Here is a 22,694-nt window from a genome sequence, read left to right as displayed (position 1 = left end):
AAACTTTATCTGATGATTGAGCACTGTTACGTTGAAGTCAGATGTATTTTACTGGTTGGGCTGTAAGGCATAAGGGAACACGTGTCCTTTGTTTGTGTTCAGAAGTCCTTGTGCCAAGAGCTGTCTCCATCCAGCAACATGAGCCTCGAGATACTCACTGCTCCACCTCCTCTTATCCTTTTTTACTCTGTCAGCATCTTTCCTATGGCCCAGCTAAAGGAGAAAGACATAAAATTGAGTAGTAACTTTAAATCAGTCTTAAATTTAACTGTTTTAATCACTGTGAAGTGGCTTGGTTTCTTGCCGTAACGTCCACCTGTAGGACAGTGTGTGTGTCTACCCTCCTGGCTGGAGACTAAAAAACAAGTGGTGCTTTAGTTTCAGTAATGCCACTCCTGCTGCGAGGTGGTGGCAGTGAATTTCTGCAGCTCTGCTCCAAATGACCTTGTTTCTCCCTTTCACTGCTGGATCCATTGAGTGAAAGACATCTGATGAGTTTGGGGTTGGGTCAGATGGCGTTTTGTCAGCACATAGTGGTACTGGAGTGAAATTCTCTCCTTGTGCATCCTTTCCATGCACAGGGTATTGCAGAGCTGTGCTGTCAGTGCATTGTGATATTAAACTTGTGAGCTCTTTGTAGCAGGAAATTATCTTAGTTCAGCATCTTGTACACCCGCTTTGTTTTCCTGTACTCGTTACGACTGTAATACTTCCGTGGAAACCATATTTCTAACCTCAGGTAGTGTTGGGAGGTGACACACTGCTGCTGCCTTCAGTTTACAGATGAAGAACTGAGAGTTTGAGTGGTTCTGTTGAAGGTCATGTAGAAAAACTCGTGACAGAGCAGGGGCTGAGCTTGGATCTGTTGGGTCATTTGAAGACCTCTCCTTCACACCATCCTTCCTTTCCTAAGTTCTTGTTTTGTCTGTTTACAGCCATACACAGTTAAGAGCCAAAGTGCTGCAGCAGCATCATTTAACACTGAGACCCTCCGCTCTGCTCACAACCAGACTGTCTTACATAAGCCGAGGTGGAGGGTAGAAGGAAGGAGTGACAGTGTGCTTAGTGTGGCAGCAAGCTAAGCACTTGTCTGCACCAGCTGTACCCAAGTCAGGGGTTTTAAATGAAAAGACATTAAAACCTGAGATGCTCTAACAGTAACTAACTGGTTTCATCAGTACGAAATTTGGCTGTTGTCCCGTGCGGGACAGTTCCTGAGCTGTTAAATAAAGCAAGCTTGACAGTCTGTCAGGGAAATGAGGTTTTTGTTGGCTTGTAACCTCAGCTGCTGATGCAGATGCTGCTGTGCACTGATAACTCTAACTGATCCAGTCAGCCTGTGGAGTAGACAGTTGGATACACCGATACTATAGCCCCTTCATTTATTTAGTTATTTATTTTAGATTCACCAAAGATGCTATTTGCTTGAGGCCAAATTTGTCCTTCCCTTTTTAAATTTTGACATGTATGTTTTCAGATTGCAGAGTTTTACATTTTAGCTGAGCCTCTTAGGTCAGAAACGAGAGATTTAAAGGGATTTTCCTGCAAGATAAGCTTAAGGGCTGCTTTTAAAATAGTTTTCTGTATACATTTGCGGGGTTTTGCTTTATATATCCTTCCATTATTTATTTTCCAGCAGATGTAACAGAAAGTACAGATACAGTTGGTTTTGTTGGGTAATTTTGGTGTTTAACCTAGATAAATTAATAGAGAATAGTAGTAATGTGTTGTTCAAAAAACAAAACCAAAAAATGGTTGTGAAGTCTTTGTCTTCAGACAGACTTCTGTCACTGGAGTGTTACTGCAGAAACATGGGGTGTGCACATCTGGATAACTTAGCAGGCTTTTCCAAAGGATCTGGAGCAGTTCCTAACTTCTGTCTTGGTTAAGGAGAGGCACAGAGGCAACCAGATGCACCCTGCTGACCAGTTGGGGTTTGTCAGGTCATAGAATCATGAATCAGACTGGTTTGTTAGAAGGGACCTTAAAGCTCATCCAGTTCCAACCCCCTGCCACAGGAAGGGACACCTTCCACTAGAGCAGGTTACTCCAAGCCCCTTCCAACCTGGACTTGGTGCTGCCAGGCCTGACTGCTTTTGTCTGTCACATTTCACCTCTGTCTGCCAGTACTGGGGGCTGATGGCCTGGCCAGAGCAGCAGCCGGGTGGGTCAGAAACCCACCCCAGCACAGCTTGAGGGAAGACCACAGGTGTTGTTCCTTCCCACTTCTGAAAGTCCTGGGGTTACCATGGGAGAGTTCAAGAAGCAGCAGTTTGTAGTGTCTGTGGTGTTGCTTGGTAGGGATCCCTTGGGAACAGCTTTGCAGCTATTGTTCATGTTCCCTCTGCTGGGCAAACCTTTGCTCTTAGGAGCTGCATGTTTCATCTGGGCTTTCTCACCTGGTGCAAGGGCATTGGGGAAACAGTGGCCATTTCATCCCCTTGCTCTCACACACATCCCAGTTTACTCCTGTTCTAGGAACTGGGGAATGAATTACACATTTTAGTTCAAGAATTACAGGGAGAGAAGTCTAGGGGCCACTTGTGGTCCTGTGTATCCAGGGAGACTTTAACAGTTCTAATTGATAGGATGGTAACGTGGTCTCTGAAGTCTGCAGTGTGTTTGTACTGCTTGCTTCAGTTCCCAGTGCTATTGGAGAAGATTACTAATATCTGATGGGAGGGTGGAAAGGAGACCTTTCCCAGTGGTGCTCAGTGACAGGGTGAGAGGGAACACACAAAAACTGAAACACATGGAATTCTATCTGAACATTGGACAGCATTTTTTTACTGTGGTGGCTGTTGAACACTGCACCAACTGCCCAGAGAGAGGGTGGAGGCTCCATCCTGGGAGATGCTTAGGACCTGCCTGCACATGATCCTGTGTGCAGGTAACCCAGCTTGAGCAGGACGGGCTGGACTAGGCCATCTCCAGAGCCCCCTTTCAGCCTCAGCTCTTCTGTGATTCTGTGACATACATGTGCTGATGACAAAAGCTCCATGTCCCAGAGCTGCCAGATGGCTCAACATACAGCAAATGGTTCATAGAAGCAGCTTTGGATATTTGTGTAAGAAGAGACCTTTTAGATGACTTTATAGAGGCATCAAAAGAAGCGTTATTAATGTGCTTTTCACTGCTGATGTTTTTACAGGTCTGCCCCATCTCATACCTACGAATCTCCATGAGTCGTGTTCTGCACACACAGAACAAAGAGGCATTGCTGGCTCTTCCCCTGGGTGTGACGCTGACCTTCACAGTCCATTTTCATGACAACTCTGGAGATACTTTCCATTCACATAACTCCGTGCTCAACTTTGCAACAAACAGGTAGGTGTCTGTCTTGGGTATTCATTACAGAGAACAAAAAAGGCCAAACACTCATAGCCCAGCCACAGCAAGGAACAAGGATTGTTCCAAAGATATCAAGTGAAGATACAGCTTGGACTGGGATTAGCAAAGGGGTTTCATCTCTGTGGTCTTCAGAGACATTGTAGCAGAAAGAAGAGTTCCAGTTAGCAGTGGATGTTCTCTGGTAAGCAGGAAATTGCCCAGATAAGCATGATCCCCCATGGGATGTGCTGAGGGACAATCTGCTGTAAGCGACTCTCAATCATCACATGGCATCCATATAAACAATTGATCTTATCAGCATTTCCATTCTCTCTCCTCCCTGTACTTTGTTACCCTGCTTCACTCATGTAAGGTGGTGAAGGTTCTGGATCAGCCTTCTGTGGTCTTTAGTAATCCCTCACTAATTCCATCACTACCAATGGAATGTAGCTTGTTTTCTGCAGAGCACCTTGCAGTTAGAACATAGCGATCATGATTAAAAGCAGGGGAGTGAAAACGGATTGAATGAAAGATTTTCTCTTCTCTCACCTAAATGATCTGCAGACATTTCTATATAGACCTCTATAGAGGTCCCTGATTGCTGCCCTAGCTTCCAATAGGCATAACAGAGCTGCTTCAGCACAGAGCTAGCTATGAGCCCTCAAGAGAGATGTGCTGCTCTTTGACCCAGCTTTGGTCTGTCAGACCTGCACCCCTCTGCGGTGCTGCTGATGCCCGGCTCTGTGCTGGGTGCACTTCCCAGTGCTCCATGTGGCAACGTGTTTGGGAATGCCAGAACTGGCAGGCACATGTGGTTTAGCTTTTTTAAATATGGCTGGAGAGATGCACATTGGTTTCAAATTTCTTTACTTCTCCACGCCCTGAGAAAAGAGACAGATCACCTCATGCTAAACCTCTGCAGTTCTCCACATTAGGAGGTAGTTCTCATACATAATTTTGACCTCAGTATTTCCTCAGCATAATCATAGAATTAGAGAATGGTTTGGGTTGGAAAGGACCTTAAGATCATCCAGTTCCAACCCCCCTGCCATGGTCAGGGACACCTCACACTAAACCATGGCACCCAAGGCTCTGCCCAGCCTGGCCTTGAACACTGCCAGGGATGGAGCATTCACAACCTCCTTGGGCAACCCATTCCAGTGCCTCAGCACCCTAACAGTAAAGAACTTCTTCCTTATATCTAACCTGAACTTCCCCCATTTTAGTTTGAACTCATCACCCCGTGTCCTATCACTACACTCCCTGATGCATCCTAAATGATCCTGTTTTCCCAAGTTAATTTGCAGTGAGTGCAGTGATGGTATTTTGGTACACGCTACATGATTAGAGCTTAAACATCCCTGACTGCAGTATGGTTTGAGCAAGTGCCTAGAATGAGTGAGCACTGAAATTTGCTAGTGTCATCTGAAAAATTTTAATGTTTTCCTCAATTTATTAGACTTCAATGAAGATAACCAAGGGCAGGATGGATGTGGTTCTGGGCAACCTGAGCTAGGTGAAGATGTCCCTGCTTATTGCAGGGGACAATGATGAGCTTTGAAGGTCCCTTCCAACCCCAACTATTCTGTGATTCTGAGATTGCTGGAAACAAGAAGTCAGCTACCTAAGGAGAGTTAAACACCCACTATTTGTTGTAGAGATAATAAAATTAGCAAACTTGCCTCAATGTAAAAGCATTGCTTTTTATTTGTAGAGATGACTTTGTCCAGTTTGGGAAAGGAGCCACAAACAACACCTTTGTAATCCGGACTGTAAATGTTGGCTTGACCTTGCTGAAAGTCTGGGATGCAGAACAGAGTGGAATTGCAGACTACATCCCACTTCCTGTGCAACATGCCATTTTTCCTGAGCTCACGGATGTGGTGGTAGGCGATGTGCTCTGTTTGAGCACCTCCCTGCTGACCCAAGAAGGTAAATGGTGCTGCACTGCTGTGGTTTTGCAGCTTTGTAATTTGACATCAGCGTGACTCGTTCTCGTTCTCAGGAAAATGAAATGCATAATTTATGATGTTTGTTCAGAATCAAATGTCACTGTTCTTGTTAATGATAAAAATAGGCTTGATCAACTCCTCTAACTTTAATTGTACCGTGCAGTATGTTGCTTGTATTGAATTTGTGCGTATCAGACTCCAGACATTTCCATGCAGTTTGCTTGAAAGGCTTGTTTTTATGGGAATCATGCAGAGTTAGGACTGTCTAATTTCACTTGCTGTGTTTGACTCAGGCAAAGTAACAGGCTTTGTCAACATAACTGTGAGTCAGTCTGGTGCTGGGCTGCCAGCCTCCCACCGCAGGAGACTCTAGAGCCCAGTTTCTGTGTACCCCTGCTGCTGTGTGGTGGGGACGCCCATGGGCTCATGTGCGCTGCAGTTATAGGTGACCTTTGGTGAACAGTGTGTGTGTGTGTGTGTTGCCAGGCCCGCCGGGCACATGGAGCTCCTCACTAAGCAACGTGCTTCAGGTCGACCCCAAGACTGGTGCAGCCATGGCGAGGGAGGCCGGTGTTGTCACCATCTACTACGAGATCCCTGGATCCCTGAAAACCTACAGAGAGGTGAGGCCCTGCACACCCTGCGGCACTGCTACGGCTGGTTTGCTCCGGGGGACCCTCACCAAAAATGCATTCTATGGTTTTAGTTTTTGTTAGTTAGCAATATTTAGAAACCTATTTTTGAACGGGGAAAGTACTAGAAATGCAAATGGAAAGTATTTGGTATGTATCCAAACACGTCATGGGATTTTTCAGTCGATGTTGAGGAGGGAAGTCTAGCGTAATAGTTTCTATTCTTAGTCTGTGCTGGTCTGACGTTGCACACTTTGATTCCTTTGCTTGGCTAAGTTGTTTCAGATGCTAAGCAGTTTGTGAGTGTGGCTGTTTTTGTGAATGAAGTTTCACTGCAGGATGAGATGCCAGCAAGACCTTCCTAAGTGCTGTGGAGTGTTACTGTGCGTCACTGAGCAGAACTACTCAGTTGTGTTACTTTGCCTACCTGTGGCGCAGTCCTGCTGTTGACACAATTCAGGCTATCAGCTCCTATAAGCACTAGATGTGCCTTTGAAATTAAATTTGGACCTAGAGCTTTATGTGTCTTAACTTCTGGGGGCTGGATAAAAAGGTTTTACTATGTTTAACTGCCAGCAAAGGCAGCTTCTGCAAGCGTAGAAAGGTGACCTCTTGGAGTGTTCTCTTCTGTTCCCCATTCAGGGGCGTGTGTCTTTCACAGCCAGCTTGATCTGATTTTGCCTTAATTCTTATTTGTTAATCCAGTTTTTGGTAGCAGTGTACTTCATCCTTTTTTCAGGTATTGATTAACGTACCTCAGAGGACTACAGCAATGCATGTAAGTGGAGTCAAAGGAAGCTTACAGGGAGTTGCAGCCTCCAAAGTAGTCGTTTCAGTTGGAGAAAGAAATACAAACTTGAGAGGTATGATGGAAAAAGAAATCTGCAGTTATTTGTGTGTGGGTTTATATTTGTGATGGGTGGTTGGGGGTGTGTTCGGGGGGGGGTTGTTTTTAAGGGTTTGTGAAATGTGTTGCAAGATCTCTGTGAACCTCTAGTGCCTTTCCAGAATCTCTAGCGGAATCTTAGGGCCATGTTACAGAACTGGGAGGCTGTTCAGGGGCACTGTTAAGATTTCACTGATAAAACTGGTAGATAATAGAGGAGTCATTTTTGATCTTATCAAAAAACAGTAAGCAATCAGCTGGTAAGTTGCTGATAATTCCAGTTGCCTTCTTGAAGTTACTTTTTCTTCCTTAGCATGCTTAAAGTAGTGACCATCCTTCAATGTTCCACAGAAATTATCAGCAATTAGGATCAATGTAAGGATTAAGCATCATGTCATGTCCTCTATTTAATAAACTGGTCAAGTTCCTTTTAGTTTTTAGCTTAATTTTGTACTTGTCCATATAGTATTTTATTGTGCCTTATGTAAACCATTAGCCTACCAAAATCCCATCTTGCCAGAAACTAGAAAATGAATCAAGATTCCCAGGTTCATGTAAGTTATTCAGCAGCCACATCTGATCTGAAAATCCTCTCTAGTTCAGTCCCTCCTGTGAATAAATTATTCCGGTCAGAAAAATCCCACAGCATATAAAATTGCTGTTTCTTTGGGACCAGATCTGCAACAGGGCAGATCTCCGTGATTTCCAGCTATTTTAACATCATCATAACCTTGTGAAGCTACTTCAGAAGGTGGCAGAATAACCTGGTATTTCAAGCCATGGTTTTGCTTTTAATGAATTAAAAATGAATTAGTTATAATTTTATTTTCTAAGTAATTAATTAGAGATTAAATTATTTCCCCCCCTTAGGGGAGTGCTCGCCTGCTCAGATCGAAGCCATTTCTGAATTACAACCACAGTCCATTATCAGCTGCCATCTGGGTTTTAGCAACGGTGTGTTTGACTTCCCAGCACGGGATATTTTTCTAGCAGAACCTGGATTTGATGCAGTTTCAGGTAAGATGAGACAAGATTCCGTGCTCCAGGCAGACACTTGGAATTCTGGTATGGTTTAGTCCGAACTTCTTTGACCCGGCAGATTTCTTCTTGAAGCCTCTGAGCATTGCTGTGCAGGACCTCAGGCTGCAGTGAGGAGTTAACGTGTACTCTCCTTGGTCAGCTCTATCTGACTAAACCATTCACTTGTTTTCAGAGAGCTGGGAACCAGTGGAAGCCCATTTCATGTGTTTCTCAGGATTGTAGTAGTAAGCCAGGAAGAAACTCAGAAACATTGTTTTCCTGGGGGAGGGGGGAAACACTGCAAATTTAGATCCTAATTTTGCACGTTGTTGCTTCTATATTTAGAGACAGTCCAATCACAGAAGCATGGAATGGTTAGGGTTGGAAAGGACCTTAAGGTGGGACCTTGAGAGGAAAGTGAGGGTATTGCAGAATGCTGAACTGTACAAAAACTAGATTGCCTTGTGTCTAACAATTTAGAAAGGGATAGCAAGCCCCGTATTTGTGAAACTATGGAAATAAATCACTTCCTCCTTGAGCTGGTACAAATGAGCACTAAGGTGATAGATACTCCAAAATTAGGTATCTCTGTAGCTGTAAACATCTTGTGGCTCTTTGAGGTATGTTCTTGCCACACATCAGTGCCTTTGCCATTAGTACAGTGGAAGTTAAGGCTAGGGATAAGAGAAGCAATCATGAGTTTTAATGTCTCTGTACCAAGGATCTTTAGTTTTCACCAAATTATGCTCTGCAGTTAACTATTCTTTCTGTTTGAAACTGGCCTTTTAAAAGCCCTGCCACTGTAGTTACTGCTGTGGAGCTAACCTCAGTGATTTAAGTGAGGGGAATGGTGTAAATGTGAAAATCTGGTGAAAGTAATACATTTTCAACTCTTTGTATTCAAATAATACAAAGAATTTGTATAGGAATTCTTTGTATGCTTTCAAACTGTTCTGCACAACCCAAGTGCTGTAATGTCTTATGAAAGGCAAAATTCCTGTGTATCCCCAAAGCAGCCTGAACTGGGACTTAAGAGGAGGGGCAGTGACCAGGTACTGTGGAAAGGTAAATAAAATTGTGGAAGTCTAAGCCATGTGTTAGTATTTCATAACTATAACATGATTTAAAAAGAACCAGAACACCATGGACTGATAGAAATGACATGAATTACCTGGTGAATTAACCCCTGTACCCCCTGTGTAAAACACTGGTCTACCTTGCATAATAGTGCCTGCCTCTGTGCTGCACCTTGTGAGCTGCTTGTTACTTACACTTTGTATCTTCCTACTGGGGATTTCTTTTATTCTCTTTATTGTTAATAATAGACAGATCCTGTAAGAGACAAGAACCATGGTGAATACCTAACCTTTAAAGAAGCTTTTCTAAATAATAACCCATGTGCCCACAGAAAGGGTGATGGTAACTGACTAAAATTTTAATAACATCAGGAGAAGAGAGTATGAAATAGGATGTGAAATTTTGTTTTCAGTAAAGCTTTTCCATCAACCTTAGCATAAATGTTCCATTCAGAGTGGAACTGAGTCTCAGTGGCATATTACAATAAAACGTGACTGGAAACTGCCATTTCCATGTTTTTATCAGGATGTTTAGTTTGGGACAAAAAGTACCCCCAGTTGGTTTAGTGCTTGGGTTGATGCTTAGCCCAGTAGATGCACTGTCCTGTTCGCCTGTGTGCTCCTGATCTTGCTGTTTGTTGAATTTTGCCACCTTTTTTAGCTCTTCTCTGAAGATTTTTAGCTCTCTAAAGACATCTTTAGAGAAATCTCACCCTGCATGAAAGAAAAATCAAAAAAGATGAGCAATTAACAGTCAAAAGTGCTTTTGTTTCTCTAGGACATTACACCTGTTCCATCACAATGCACAGGCTCACTGACAAGCAGCTGAAGCAGCTCAGCATGAGTAGAACTGCTCTCAGAGTTACAGCTTCGATCCAAAGCAGCCACTTCTCTGGGGAGCAGATCAGTACTGAGGTGCCATTCAATCCTGGCTTTTATGCTGACCAAACGGAAATGCTTTTAAGCAATCGTTACACAAGCTCCGATGTGAAAATATTTGGTGCCACTGAAATTCTTGATACCCTGGAGGTGAGTGCATTGCTGGAAAGTATCACATCACAGCTGCAAGCATTTTATTCTGTTACATGCAGCTTTCTAGCCAAAGACACTCTGTGCCACCTTTACCATGTCAAGATTGTTCCTGAGATGATTTGGAAATACTCATCTTGGAATGTGTTCCTCTTTGTTTTGGGGTAGTAGAAATGTGTCAGGCTTTCCTGTGTGCTACCCAGGATGTGGGGGGAAGCAGAAAGTCTGCCTAATCCCCAACATCTAGGGTAGGTTCTTGCCCACATACTTGTTTGACTGCCCCTGGCTCAGTAAGGGCTGCTTTGATTTCTGCCTGTGTGGGGTTAGCCTGGGCCCACAGGAAGGGCAGTTAGCAGGACAGCCATAACAATAAACAGGGGTTTAGTGCTGCAGGTGTCACTGTGAAGTTGCAACCAAGACTCCTGAGGCCGAGCTGCTCTGTGTTTCTGGGGAGTAACAGATTTCTGATGTGTGGCCTGGAAGATGGGCATGTGCTGGGCTTTCTCAAGCAGTCTACTTCAGGTTGGCTTTTTTCCTTGGCAGGTGAAATCTGGATCACCAAGAGTGAAGGCATTTGAGAAGGAGAAATCCTATGGGCTGCCTAGTTATGTAGTCTACACTGTTAGTCTGTCTGACCCAAGAGTTTCAAGCCAGGGATCCTTATCAACCACTCTTACTGTCTCTAGTCCTGTGACTGACCAGTCTATCACCATCCCAGTGACAGTGATTTACTTGACTGACAGAACCAGTGCACCAGTGAAACGTAAGTTTATCTCTAAACCCTTAACTTCCAGTAATGCTCATGAGGTTACAAAATTTGGCCTGTGAAAACCTGACCTGGCAGCTAACATTCTGATGGACATGTAGGCTGCTCACTGAGACCAGAGGACTTGAATACAATTCCTTGTTATGTCTGAAGCTGAACATATTTCCCTCTTGGGTCAGCCCAAAATATTCTGTTCGAGTTGGTGTCAGTATCCAGTGCTGAAGTGTCTGAAAGCATTTTTGCCTTTTTGTTTATGCTCAAGCATGGCTTGTTAATTTGAAAATCAGTCATCACTTTGGGGCTGGGAAAGTGAAGAACATACTTCAGACATTGTATATCTTCAACTGTTATTAGCAAATTTTTCAAAGACAGCATTGGAAATAGTCACTAGAATCAAAGTTGTATTACCTGATTTGATTACACTTATTTGCTATAGATAAAACCCTTTTTTTGTCTATCTCAGTTTGAGTTAAGAGCTCTCAGCTCTCTTAAAGCAGATTAAAGGAGCATTCTTTTAACTCAGTATTGTCTCCTCTTAATCAATTCTGCAGATGGAGCCAGCCTGTTCCAGCACTTTCTTGATTCTTACCAAGTAATGTTCTTCACGCTTTTTGCACTACTAGCAGGGACAGCTGTTATGATTATAGGTAAGAAACCTAAAGATTGCCAGGTGTTTTTTCTATAACTTCTTACAGTGCATTAGCTGTAAGATACAGAACAATAATTGCCATGCGAAATGATTTTGTTGGTTTGGCTTTTTGTTTGATTTTGGGCTTTTTACCATGTCTTCCAGTCTATCATGCGGTTTTCTCACCAAAAGACGAGCACAGCCATCCAGCATTTACCCCAAGGACCACTCCTCAACACACCTATAATAGTAAGCAGCTGTTACCCAGTTCTAACTGAATGAATTGATTACTTTGGCTGTTGTGCTGGGATTGAACACAGGGAAGTATGACTGTGACAGACTCTGTACTGAATTATATTACAAGCAGCACTGTGCCAGTTCCTATGACATTTGTTGCTTCTGCTCCACTCCCCATCCTCCCCTTTACCCACTGCTAATTGTTGTGAAACCCTCAGCCAACTTCAGCCACACTGGAAATAGGGAATGGGTTGAAAGTGTAAGAATTCCTGCAAATCACTGAATGGGTAGAGGAGAGATATCCACAGTTCTGCTCCTACTGAACTGTGGCACGCGCTGCATCGCTGGTGCTGTCAGCGTGCTGGAAGGTACTGTGAACTGGGGCTGCTGTAAGAGACTGGGAAGGGCAAGGCAGGGGGCAAAGGACACAGGGCTATGGAAGAGTTGGTTGTGTTGCTCGGGGAACAGTTTGTTCTTTCACTACTTCTGATCTTGCAGTCATGTTTTAGCTGTGATTTTTGGTATCATTATTTATTCCCTATTTTACCTATGTGCAGCGTTGCAGAATCAAACTCTTTCAGAAATATGCAAAACCCACCCATTCACTTGGCAGGCCTGTGATAGACAGTGGCCATTAAAACAAAATGCACACTATTACAGCTGCATCCAAGTTGTGGTGAGCTGCAGTCCTGCTTATAAATACACGTACCTGACACTCCAGATAAAATAAGGCAAATTCAGGGTTATTTGCCAAGGTGAAATGTGTTGTGCCCCCCCCCCCAATGTAATTAATTCTTGAATTAAAATCCTTACTAGGGAGCAGTACAAAATTGTGATACATAGAAGATATCTTTTTAACAGGCCATAAGGTAAAGGGGTTGTTTCACTTTGAACAGATCATTGGAGTCACTTGCCAGGTGTTGCAGCAGATGATGACAGCAGTTATTTGTTTCTTACTTCCACCACTCCTGAGTCTGACTGGGTTTGTTCTCCTTTTCCCTGGGTTTTAGGTTTCTCCGCATCACCCGTGCTTCCCTTCAGTCCTCAGTCCTCAAGCAGGAAAACAAGCCCATCTTCCACGCTCTGGAGCACAGGCTATGGTTCCCGTTAGGGGCAGCAGGACTCATCCTTGTGCACTAGGGCTGGAAAAGCAGAAAAATACAAAAATGAGTGCCTTTAACAATTGTGACTGTCAGAACTTTCACAGTTTTGCTGTAATTCATCTCTGGAATTGGAACTGGCTTCTTTTTTATTTTTTAATATGTATTTAGAGCTTTTTGAATTTTTTGCCTTATTTTTTTTTTGTCAGTGTTCACTTCTTTGGAATTTCCTTTACCTGCTGTTTTACACTTAGATGACAAGGCTGGCTGGACAGAAGCCGAGTTTATGCTGAGCTTTCTTGCACTCTTCAAGCAACTGGAGGTTATGTCTAAGTGATAGAGATAAAAAATGTTGTGGGTTTTTTGTTTGTTTTTTTGTAAAAGATTTTGATGAACTTTTTTTAAAAAGGGAAATAGAAAAATAGGTCAAATATGAGCCAAAACTATGAAGAGATTGTATATTTCAAAGAACTATTTTTTATTTTGAGTTCTAAAGACTCAGGAATGTACTGCACTGATAAGTGTTCTCACATTCAGCCTTACAATGCCATTCATCACCATAATGTGCTGGTTTAACATTAGGAATGCTGGAACAACTGTGAATAATTTGGAGCTGTTTCTACAACAACAAAAACCAAGAAAACCAAAACTCTCTTAGTGCAGCTTCCTTTGAGTACAATTGCAGTATTCCTGTCTTGTTACTGTAAGCACTTTTTTTGGACTGGAATGTGAAAGCATGTGCCTTTGAAGTGGACCTTTCTTCTGGTTAATTGAAAGCTGTTAACTGTGTTCTGATAGAAATAGGTTGTTTCACACATAAAAGTACCTCGGTAGAAGCTGAGCCGCCTTTTATTACCACTAGTTACCTGGTGCACTGGAAAGTGGCTTGTTTCACACTTGGAATGAGTGACCTCTTCAGCTGGTTCAGTCTGCTCCTCTCAGGTGTATTCATGTACAAACAGATATAGCTGCACCCAGAATCTTCCTTTCAGCTGCCCAGTACCACAGTAGCCTGTTAATAAGCGCTCATTTGTAAGTCTGTAAAATACAATGTAGGATTTAATTGCTTAAGTATTAAAGTGGGGGTCTTTTGGTTGACTTTTTGGTTTTCTTCTTGACAGACAGGTATAAAATGCACAATTCTGGGCACACCAGAAAGTACTCTGCTCACCCAGGCAGTTACCACTGTGTGCTGATATATAGTTTGCTTTCTAAACAAGATGGCAGTGAGGAATGCTTACTTGAGCTTTTTTCTTATGTGTAAAATTCATTTGGAAAGACCTGATTCCAGTTCTTAGTCCTAAGGTACTTCCCTGAGAATAGGGGAAAAAAGGAAAACAAGAAGTATTGCAGTAGGATTATTATTTTGAGGATTATAATATTAATCTCAGTAATTTTTAATCCATAAAGAGGATCTTGCAGCTATCAGCTAAGGACTTTGTTTACATATAGCAAGGATCACAGTCTGAATTGTGAATATGCTGGGTGTCTCTCCTAAGGACCATAATGACAGTGATGGCAGTTGCCCTACTTCAAGTAACAAAATAGTTTATGCAAAATACATTGTGTGCAGAACTCTGCAGGTAAGTAGAGGAGTGGAGTGCAGACGTTGTTCGTGGCATACAGGTTTGGGTTCACACAATATTACAAAACTCAGCATTCTTACATGTTATTATATTGAGTGTTGTGTAACTTAGTGGCTGGTTCTGGAGTTGTGCCTTATGCACTAGTACTACTTAAAATTGACAATTTGGATGTAAATAATAATGAGTTGTATCTGTATTATTTAATAAAGCTTTGTAAGATTCCTTTAGTATGCTGTTGATGGACTTGTTCTTTGGCTAGTCACAATTTAGCACTAGACTATATTATTTGTACTTCACCTTCTGCCCCTCAGTCCTTGCAGTCGTGATTTTACATTCTCAATTTTGATGATGTAAAGTGTTTAAGTATTATTACTTTTCATCTAGTATTTGTGGTCAGGGGCTTTTCCCAGGTTTCACTAAGCATCCTCAATTCCTGCTGCAGTCAGTGAGGGCTGAAGAAGCAACTTGTTAGTTTTCCAGGTTTGTTCAAACTTCCCACTCTTCATTTGGGTTTTTAACGAAAGATGTCATCTTTCCCCTCTTCCTTTCAGAGAGAAATGAAAGGGGCAGGAATATCTGCCTTCAGCATTTCAGAAATGCTTGCAAGCAAGGTTTTACTCTCCTATTCCTTCTCACTCCCATTCTGCCTAGCCTGTGATTTACAAAAGCTAGAGCCAGAGGGGAGTTAACAAAAACCCTAAGGTGAAATAGGGAGCTGGTATGGGTCAGGATCCAACATGCTACAGGCAGTAGTGAGGTTTTTGCCTTTAGGAGCTGGAGTGGTCCGTCAGGTGTCTGCTGTGTGTGGGGGCTTGGGGATATCAGTTTTGCTGGCAGTGTAAAGGTCAATTTTTAGTTTATTGTTTAACAATGGACTAAAGTTGTCCCCAGGTCGGTGTTCTTCACCCAGTGTGCAGGGAGCCAGTGAAGACATGCACTTGAGATAGCTGTTTATTCCATGTCCGTGCAGTAATGGGTACTGGGTGGTAGCTCCACAGGACCAGCACAACCTTGGCTGCCAGCTCTCCACTTGCATGCTTTTCAACTAGTGAAACCAGTGTTTTCTGTTAACAGCCTGTATCTACAGCCATTGGCTCTCACATTCTCTTGTCTCTGTTTAATGACACAGGATAGATTGATTTCACTGTGCTTGTTCCATGAGTAAGGGTCTCTGTAGCCAGGGGTCTCTGATCTCACGAGGTGTGATTTTTAGTATTAGGATGAACCAAGTTCCTTCAGGAGCACAATTACATGGTTGCCTTCTGTTCTGCGGAGCTTTTCAAAATCACTTTGCCTTCCTCATCTGTCTGAAGTTACGTGTTCCTCGTCCTCTGATCCCCATGGTTCATGTACCAGCCTTCTCCATCTCCTCAAGGTCTGTGAGCTTGTAGGGAAGCTGTTTTTCCTTGCAGCATGCAGTTCTAAACTCAAGATTATCAAAACCTTAACTTCTTCATTACCAGGTAACAAAATGAGGTTTGGGTTTTTTTGCATTTAATGCTGTTTTTCCTCTTTTCACTTATGCTTGTTCTTGAGCGTTGCTGCATGGGAGAAGGGCTGCTGAGAACGTGTATATTGTACATGAATGTCTGATGTGATTTGAATTGCTTTCTTATCAGGTAACAAAACATTCCGTGCTGCACTTGGACCCTAACCTTGGTCCCGCCGCATGCAGCAGGAGCGCTGGCTTTGCTCCGGGGCAGCAGCAGTGGTACACAGGTAGACTCCACAGCTTGTTAAAGTTGTAAAGTAGGTATGCTTTATTCAGCACTGAGGCGCATGGGGGATCGCTCCTCCAAAAGCATGCGCACCTTTCCTTTGCCAGTCTGTTTCTATTACATATAATGATTACGTAAACATGAGATTGCTTCATGCCTAATACATATGCAAAACCTATTCCCGTCTAGTATTACAATTAGTTTTCTGGTGTTCGTCCCATTGATGCGTTTGTGCAGTGCCTCCTGGTGGTGGTCATTAGGGGGTCGTAGGGATGAAGGCCTGTAGTTCCTCTTCATCACCGCGAGTAACCTCTTGCTTTCACGCAGACTCAGTTAGAGTTTCGGCTCCTGTCCAAACCTCAGGTTTGGTACAAGCTGGTTTTATGTATCTTAAAGCAAGAACTTGTCAAGTTTGCAAATGTTGTTACTCTGGCTATCTTTTGTTCCTTTTCTTTCTATGGTACTATTTAAACAAGAATGTCTTAAACATTAAGTTATGAATCTCATCTACTACAATTCTGCCTAGCAGCTGTAACTCCTACAGTTCTGCTTCGCCATTCTAGCAACTTTGACTCCTATGGTTCTGCTTCACCAAGCACAACGACTGCTTGAGCAAGCAGGCACAATGTTAACCCTTTATTCCCTGGTATCAGCAGGACTGGGTGCATGCCCGCAATGGCGAGTGTATGACAGCATGGTAGATCTTGAACTTTTCTTTTTAATGCACTTCACAGACTACAGAAAAAGCAAAGCCAACCTGTGAGTAGTGAAATGGCTGAGTAAATGACTTGGAGTGTCCTTGCTGCCTTGGGTTTCCTCTCTGAATACCCCTGGCAGAACCAACCTGTATTGGAAGCGGCTATGTTCGATCCTTAGCGTGAGAACAGCCTCTCTTTCCACAGCTGCACCTAGTGCCGTTGAAAACCCAATTCCAAGACTTTTTTCCCTTGGGAAATGGAAGCAAGTGCTATAAACTCAGAGGGTCACAGCACAGCCACTGCTGAGGTGGAGGGCTGGAGCCCCGGGGTAGAGCAGGAGGAAGGGGGAAATGTCTTAGCAGGTACTTGGGATGGGGGGTTTGGGGCTTGCTTTAATCCACACACACTTGGAGCCTTGAGGAAAGTCAGCTCAAAGGTACAGCTGTGTTCAGCAGTAAGCGTCTGCGAGGAGTGGGGAAGAAAAGGGAAACTGTGTCTGTAAAGGAAATAATGGTGAAATCCCAGTCACGCTGTGGGATCTGGGGAGGGTGTGAGGGAGATGTGGTGCCACAGGAGGGCTGGAGGGTGCCTGGTGGGTGTTTGGGTGCTCAGAACGGGGGAAGCACAATGGAAATTGTTAATAATAATTAATACTGAATCATCCTAAATACTGACTAATAGTGCCCTACTGAAACGTTACACAAAGGTATCATTAGAATTCCAGAGAATTACCATGTCTGCAAGAGCTCTCTCACAGTGGGTGAGCTCCAGGACTGCTGTGTGAACCTGTGCAGAGCTACCAAAGGGAAATTGGTGCCAGCCCCATGGGCTTGGTGAGGCAGCTCAGGCTGCTCCCCTGGTTACAGCCACCAGGCCTCCTCACAACTGCCTCTCCTGGGCTGTCTTGCTTCATCCAGAAACCTCCTGCCTGTCAGCAGTCGTTTAACAGCCACATTGCGGGGAATTATTTCCTTAGATTAGCAAGACTAGGTAAATATTAGTCTTCAAGCCAACCTGTTCGCTAATATAACATCCCAAAAGAAGCATAATCGTTATCTCCCCCCTTAACATGCAAGGTGGGTGATGAATAAAACATTGAGCCAACCTTTGCAGTTAAGTTAGTTGTGATCAGGAGGCAGGATCATCTGGTGGTGCTCAAGGAGGTTTTCCTAGCAGCAGGTTTGCTGACTTCTTTATATGAAGAATTCAACTTTTATAGGTGTTAATCCAGGCTCTTTGCTAATCAGTGCATTTAGTATAAAGGCATCATTCTTTTCCCTATTTGGTTGCTGATATGTGCATTCATAAGGTATCTGTGTCAGTCATTCCTCAGGTTGGACGAAGCCTTGGGTGCCATGGTTTAGTGCGAGGTGTCCCTGCCCATGGCAGGGGGTTGGAACTGCATGATCCTAAGGTCCTTTCCAACCCAAACCATTCTGTGATTCTATGAATGTCCTCAGGGGATTTCTGTGGGGCCTCCTCCTCCCAGTTTCACCTGTTAGAGGTACAGCTGGAGGGCAAGGTCCAGTCAAGGCACGTTGCTCCAGCTGTTGCCTCAGACAGAGGATCTCCTGAGAGAAGGCAGCCAGGCAGTGCCCACTGAAATCCTCTTTCGTGCTGTAGGCAGAATCAGGGTGTACAGGTACGTTTGGGGAACTTCCGTGGCCAGGTCTGTTAATGCACATGAAGGTTTATCAGCAAACTCTGGGCTAGCATCGTGTTTGTGACAAGATGAGCACAAATGAGGTTCCTGAACGAATGCCAGGGCCAGAGTCTAGAGCAAAAATGGTAAAGCTTGAAGGCAGAGTTTCTTTGTGTTGTTTTGAGGAAGCAGTAACAGCACAGCAGCACAGGGTGCCTTCTACTAGAGCAGTACAACAACGAGGTATTTGTAGCTACCCACAGGTACTTGCAACCCCTAAGCAGCTTAATTGTGTATCTGTAACACTAAGTATGTAGTTGCAAATGGACAACTGTGTCTTGAAGTACGTTATTGTAAACCCTGGGTCTCAGCTGCTGGCTTAGACCTGTGTGACATGGGTACCCAGGTAGAGCTGCAGCTTGTGCTGCCGGCGGGCACCACGCCGTTCATTCCTGCAGGAGCAGGGAGCGGGGTGTAGCAGAGCATGTGTACCCCTGTTGTACTAAACATCTTGGCCTCTCCTCGCAGGACGTCTCCAGAGATCCTCTGCCAGCAGTGCGCCTTCTGCATACAGCTAGCTATTCAAGAGAGACTCTGCAAAGTCGTTCCACAGCACCTTTGCTGGCTGCTTCTGTGGCACGCTGCTTGCACCCCCATCGTGCTGGGTCTCATCATTCCCCTGTGATTGCAGTGGAACAGCCTGAGGTAGGAACTGTACCTAGAGAAGCCCTGGAGATTGTGTTTGGTTGATAAGCAAGGTATGTGCTCTAAATGAACTCCTTTTCCTTTAAATATTTTTCCTGGTAAGGAAACTTGAAGTTTGATTCATGTATTTAGCTTTATGTTGGTCTGCATAGTGTTGGTGTTTCAATTATAACCATTCATTTTCAGCTTTCTGTTTGTTGTCTCAGTTACAGGTTTAAGGTCATAGCTGGCCTTAAAATCCGGTTTGATCTTCCCTACAACACAGGCCCCCTACTTTCCTCGCATAAGAAATGCAGCAACCTCTAGGCTGGTGAAAAGGGAATTTAGTAGGTAGTGGTTATCTGGCTTAAGGCCTTCAGGTAGCATTAAATCTTCCTTATGGTATTTGCTTTATTGGCAAAATTTTAAAGAAATCACTTTGAATGAATCTGGTTTCACTTTTCTGCTGTTGGCTGCAGTGGGACAGCTCTGTGTCAGCGAGGCACAAGACTTGGTGATAGTTTCTTGAGTTCTTCACTGGAAGCTTGAGAAAATCAAGCGAGGATGGGAAACTAATTTTTACCCTTGATTCATATTTATCACCACTGTATCTGAACTGTGAATTTACCACCAGAAAGCCATTTTCTGTATTTTCCCGCATCCTACTTGTCCGTTCTCTCTTGGGAGCTATTTTTGTCACAGGTACTGTGTTTACCACTGCAGGTGGCTTGCTCCAGAGCTTTTTGTATTAATGAACCATTTCCTGCAATTTATAACGTCCTCACAATTCAGCACAGCATCTTGTTTCTCTGTTCAGTGTGCTAACTGTCTCCATTTCGTGCTCTGGGGTCTGTTTTACCATAATTACTAAACAGACTGAGAGATGTGGTTGCTATTTTCCATTTGGCAGATGCTGTGTGCATGTTTATAATCCACCCAATCGTTCATTTTTCCTGAGTTCTCTCGTCGCAGTTGCCATGTTATGTTTTAAAGTGCTGCTTAGTCCAAAGAACTATATTCTGGCTCTTACTTTAGCATTTAGCATAAATAACTCTACTTTTAGACAGGTCAGTGTTGCTGTTATGACCTTTTATTATTTTTCTTTGGTTGGTTTTAATTTAATTTTTCATAAGGGATTGGTTTTTTTAATTGAGTAAATAAGCAACATGAAGCTGCAGCCCCAAACATTCACCTTTTGTATTAGAACTCCACTACTGCCAGGAGTTATTCCTGTTGTTGACCATCATATTCCAGTGGAAAAAGAAATCTTAAGCATCTTAATGTTATAAAACTTTATTTCTAAATATAGACTGCACCAAGCCAGATGTTCCAGTGGCTACAGTAGTTGCATGGTTTGTGCACGTATCTCTGCATTCAGGGAGGCTGATCTACTTTTGATGGGTGTTTTTTCCTGGCAAGCCTCCTAGTAAGTGGCTGCCTCACATGTATCAGGTATCTTGAGATCATCCCAAAGAAAGGCCAAGGATTTTAGGAGGTATTTCTTCTGCATCATCCTTCCCAAAGGAAAAGAGAGACCTCAACAGAGTTGGTGTAAACTGCTGTTTATTTGTACTGCAGAGCTCACTGAACCCTTGTAGTTAAGCTGGTGTCCAGCTTCTGCTACTACAGTGTCACTGGACTGAGTCTGTTTTACCACCTGACCTGGAATGTCTGAACAGGGAATCAGGTTATGGACAGCAATAGGACTTTTAATGTCACTGATACTGTACAGGGCTTTGGGTTTTCTAGGGGAAGCAGCAGAATGAATAGAGGAAATATAAAATGGGTTGAGAGTAGCAGAAACAGAATACTGACAAGAAATCTGTAAGCTGCTTGAATTCTAAGTTATTTCTGTTTCCAACAAGGCTGGACTTTGACCTATGAAGTGCAGGAGCAGGGAAGTTAAGAAACATTAAAACACATTAGGGGGAAATGTAATGAACAGTCAAACGAAGGAATTGACTCTATTCTCTAGGAACATAATATATCAAAGGCAATAAGTTTGATGGATTTAAAGGAGAAAAGGCTTTAAAGCAAGGATGGGTATGGCAGGGAGAATAGTTCTCTGAATGCTGCCTTTGGCAGCCAGTCCATGTGAGAAAAGGCAGCATGTGGCCTAGAGCCAGACTTCAGTGGTGCAGCCCGAACTGCAGCAGATTCAAAAGGAATACCCCAATGTGGAGGATGTTTGAGCCAAGGAGCAGTTAATTTTCTTTCTAAAGCCCCTGATCAATGTCTCGATGGCAATGTAGAGTCAACTGGTGATGCCTGGAAAATATGTGGTATAGAGTCCCACTAGGATCTAGCTTTCCCCCTATCCCAGAAAAGATCATGATCAGTCCATCTACACTGCTGAAGATCAGAGACTAAAGATGGTGCTGACTTTTCTTCCCTCAGAGGAAATATGCCTCTCCCTCGCCTGGGGAATGACAGCTGCTCATTTGTAAGAGATACGGAATGTCAGAGTCTTACAGAAGAGGAAATACTAATGTGGGTTGCTAGGATGTGCTCTGTGCTAGGATGAGGGAGCCTGTGTAGGCATCTTTGGGGTCCTGTAATCATGGATGTTCTTATAGGTAAAGACAAGGATACATAAGAAAGAGCTTCAAGGTTTGCTTGGGTTTTTCAGCTTTAACCACTCTTACCAGCGGGTAATCGGGGAGGATGTCCCCCAGAGTGATCCACTAAGGGGGAGAGGAAGAGGCAAATGGGAGCTGGGCAGGGAGAAATACTATTTCATAGGAGGATGCTCCAGTGATGGTCTCAGCACTGAAGTTAAATGGGCATTAGCCAGGCAATACCTGGCCTTGTCTGCGATAGTAATTGGAGGAAAACATCAGGATGCAACAGCTTCCTCACACAAAAGCTGTCGGGAAACAAAAGGTTTCACAGTGTTCTCCGACCCGGGAACATTCCATTCCCATTTGCGCAAAGTAATCCCACCTAGGGCCTTCCATGTTGTATGTGAAAGCAGCACATAACCTTACTTGAGAGTTAGACCAGTCATCACTGCAAGCAGAAGGCTCAAGGCTGCCTCTGACACTGGCATCCCTACTCATTCATTTTGGGCCAGAAACTGTTCATAGGTTAGAATGAACACCTTTAGGGGAAAAAAAAGGCAAGTAGACCGGTCTAGATAAAACCTGATGACTGGAATGCAATTTACTGTTAAAGAACCTCTGAAGTTCTGGAACTAGTTTTAAGTAATTGTTCTGTTTCAAATGTATTTATCTTTGAAAGAGACAAGAGGTGGGAGATGCTTTTGTCTTTTGTGGCATACGCTTTGCTTCAAAAATAGAATTCTGAGAATCTGTAAGTAGTGAGAAACTGTCCTGAGTAACAAAATAGTGAAAATTGTCATATTTTACCCAAAAGGAAGGGAAAAAACTCATTTTCTAAAGTAATAACTTGTAATTTGACAGCATGAGTCACTTGTGTCGTTATGAGTGAGTCATGAATAGAAGAGGCACTGAGAGAGGGTTTTTTTGAGCTGTGTTAAGATAACAAAGAAAATTCCGCTTACAAAATGGTGCTAATAAGGCAACAATGCATTGGACAGTCTGAGGCAAAGCTGACTTGAGATATTTAACAAGTTTACTCATTACAAGCACTGTTTTCATGAACTTTTACTATTTAAAAAATAAAGATAAAGGCTGTTTTCAATTGGTTTTGGTTTTCTATGAAAGCCAATTTGCTTGCCCTTAATGGAG

At 43.4% G+C, this 22,694-nt stretch overlaps 1 protein-coding gene across 1 annotated transcript in view; it reads left to right on the top strand.

Annotated features, from left to right (window-relative positions):
- Window positions 1–13,417, top strand: part of NUP210 (nucleoporin 210) — a 66,235-nt gene extending 52,818 nt beyond the window's left edge. The window contains exons 31-40 of the mRNA XM_062620865.1: window positions 3,152–3,327; window positions 5,045–5,262; window positions 5,769–5,905; window positions 6,654–6,777; window positions 7,671–7,817; window positions 9,675–9,925; window positions 10,469–10,688; window positions 11,243–11,338; window positions 11,485–11,568; window positions 12,567–13,417. Of these exons, the coding sequence (XP_062476849.1) occupies window positions 3,152–3,327; window positions 5,045–5,262; window positions 5,769–5,905; window positions 6,654–6,777; window positions 7,671–7,817; window positions 9,675–9,925; window positions 10,469–10,688; window positions 11,243–11,338; window positions 11,485–11,568; window positions 12,567–12,667 (1,554 nt within the window). The 3' untranslated portion in view covers window positions 12,668–13,417. The remainder of the gene's footprint in view (window positions 1–3,151; window positions 3,328–5,044; window positions 5,263–5,768; window positions 5,906–6,653; window positions 6,778–7,670; window positions 7,818–9,674; window positions 9,926–10,468; window positions 10,689–11,242; window positions 11,339–11,484; window positions 11,569–12,566) is intronic.
- Window positions 13,418–22,694: the final 9,277 nt, after the last annotated feature.

The sequence above is a fragment of the Pezoporus occidentalis genome, unplaced genomic scaffold (assembly GCF_034315485.1).
Source record: "Pezoporus occidentalis ecotype Australia unplaced genomic scaffold, CSIRO_AGI_Poc_V1 ctg106, whole genome shotgun sequence".
Lineage (NCBI taxonomy): Eukaryota > Metazoa > Chordata > Aves > Psittaciformes > Psittacidae > Pezoporus > Pezoporus occidentalis.
Note: the sequence above shows the minus strand (reverse complement) of the source record. Positions and strands in the feature narration are given on the sequence as shown.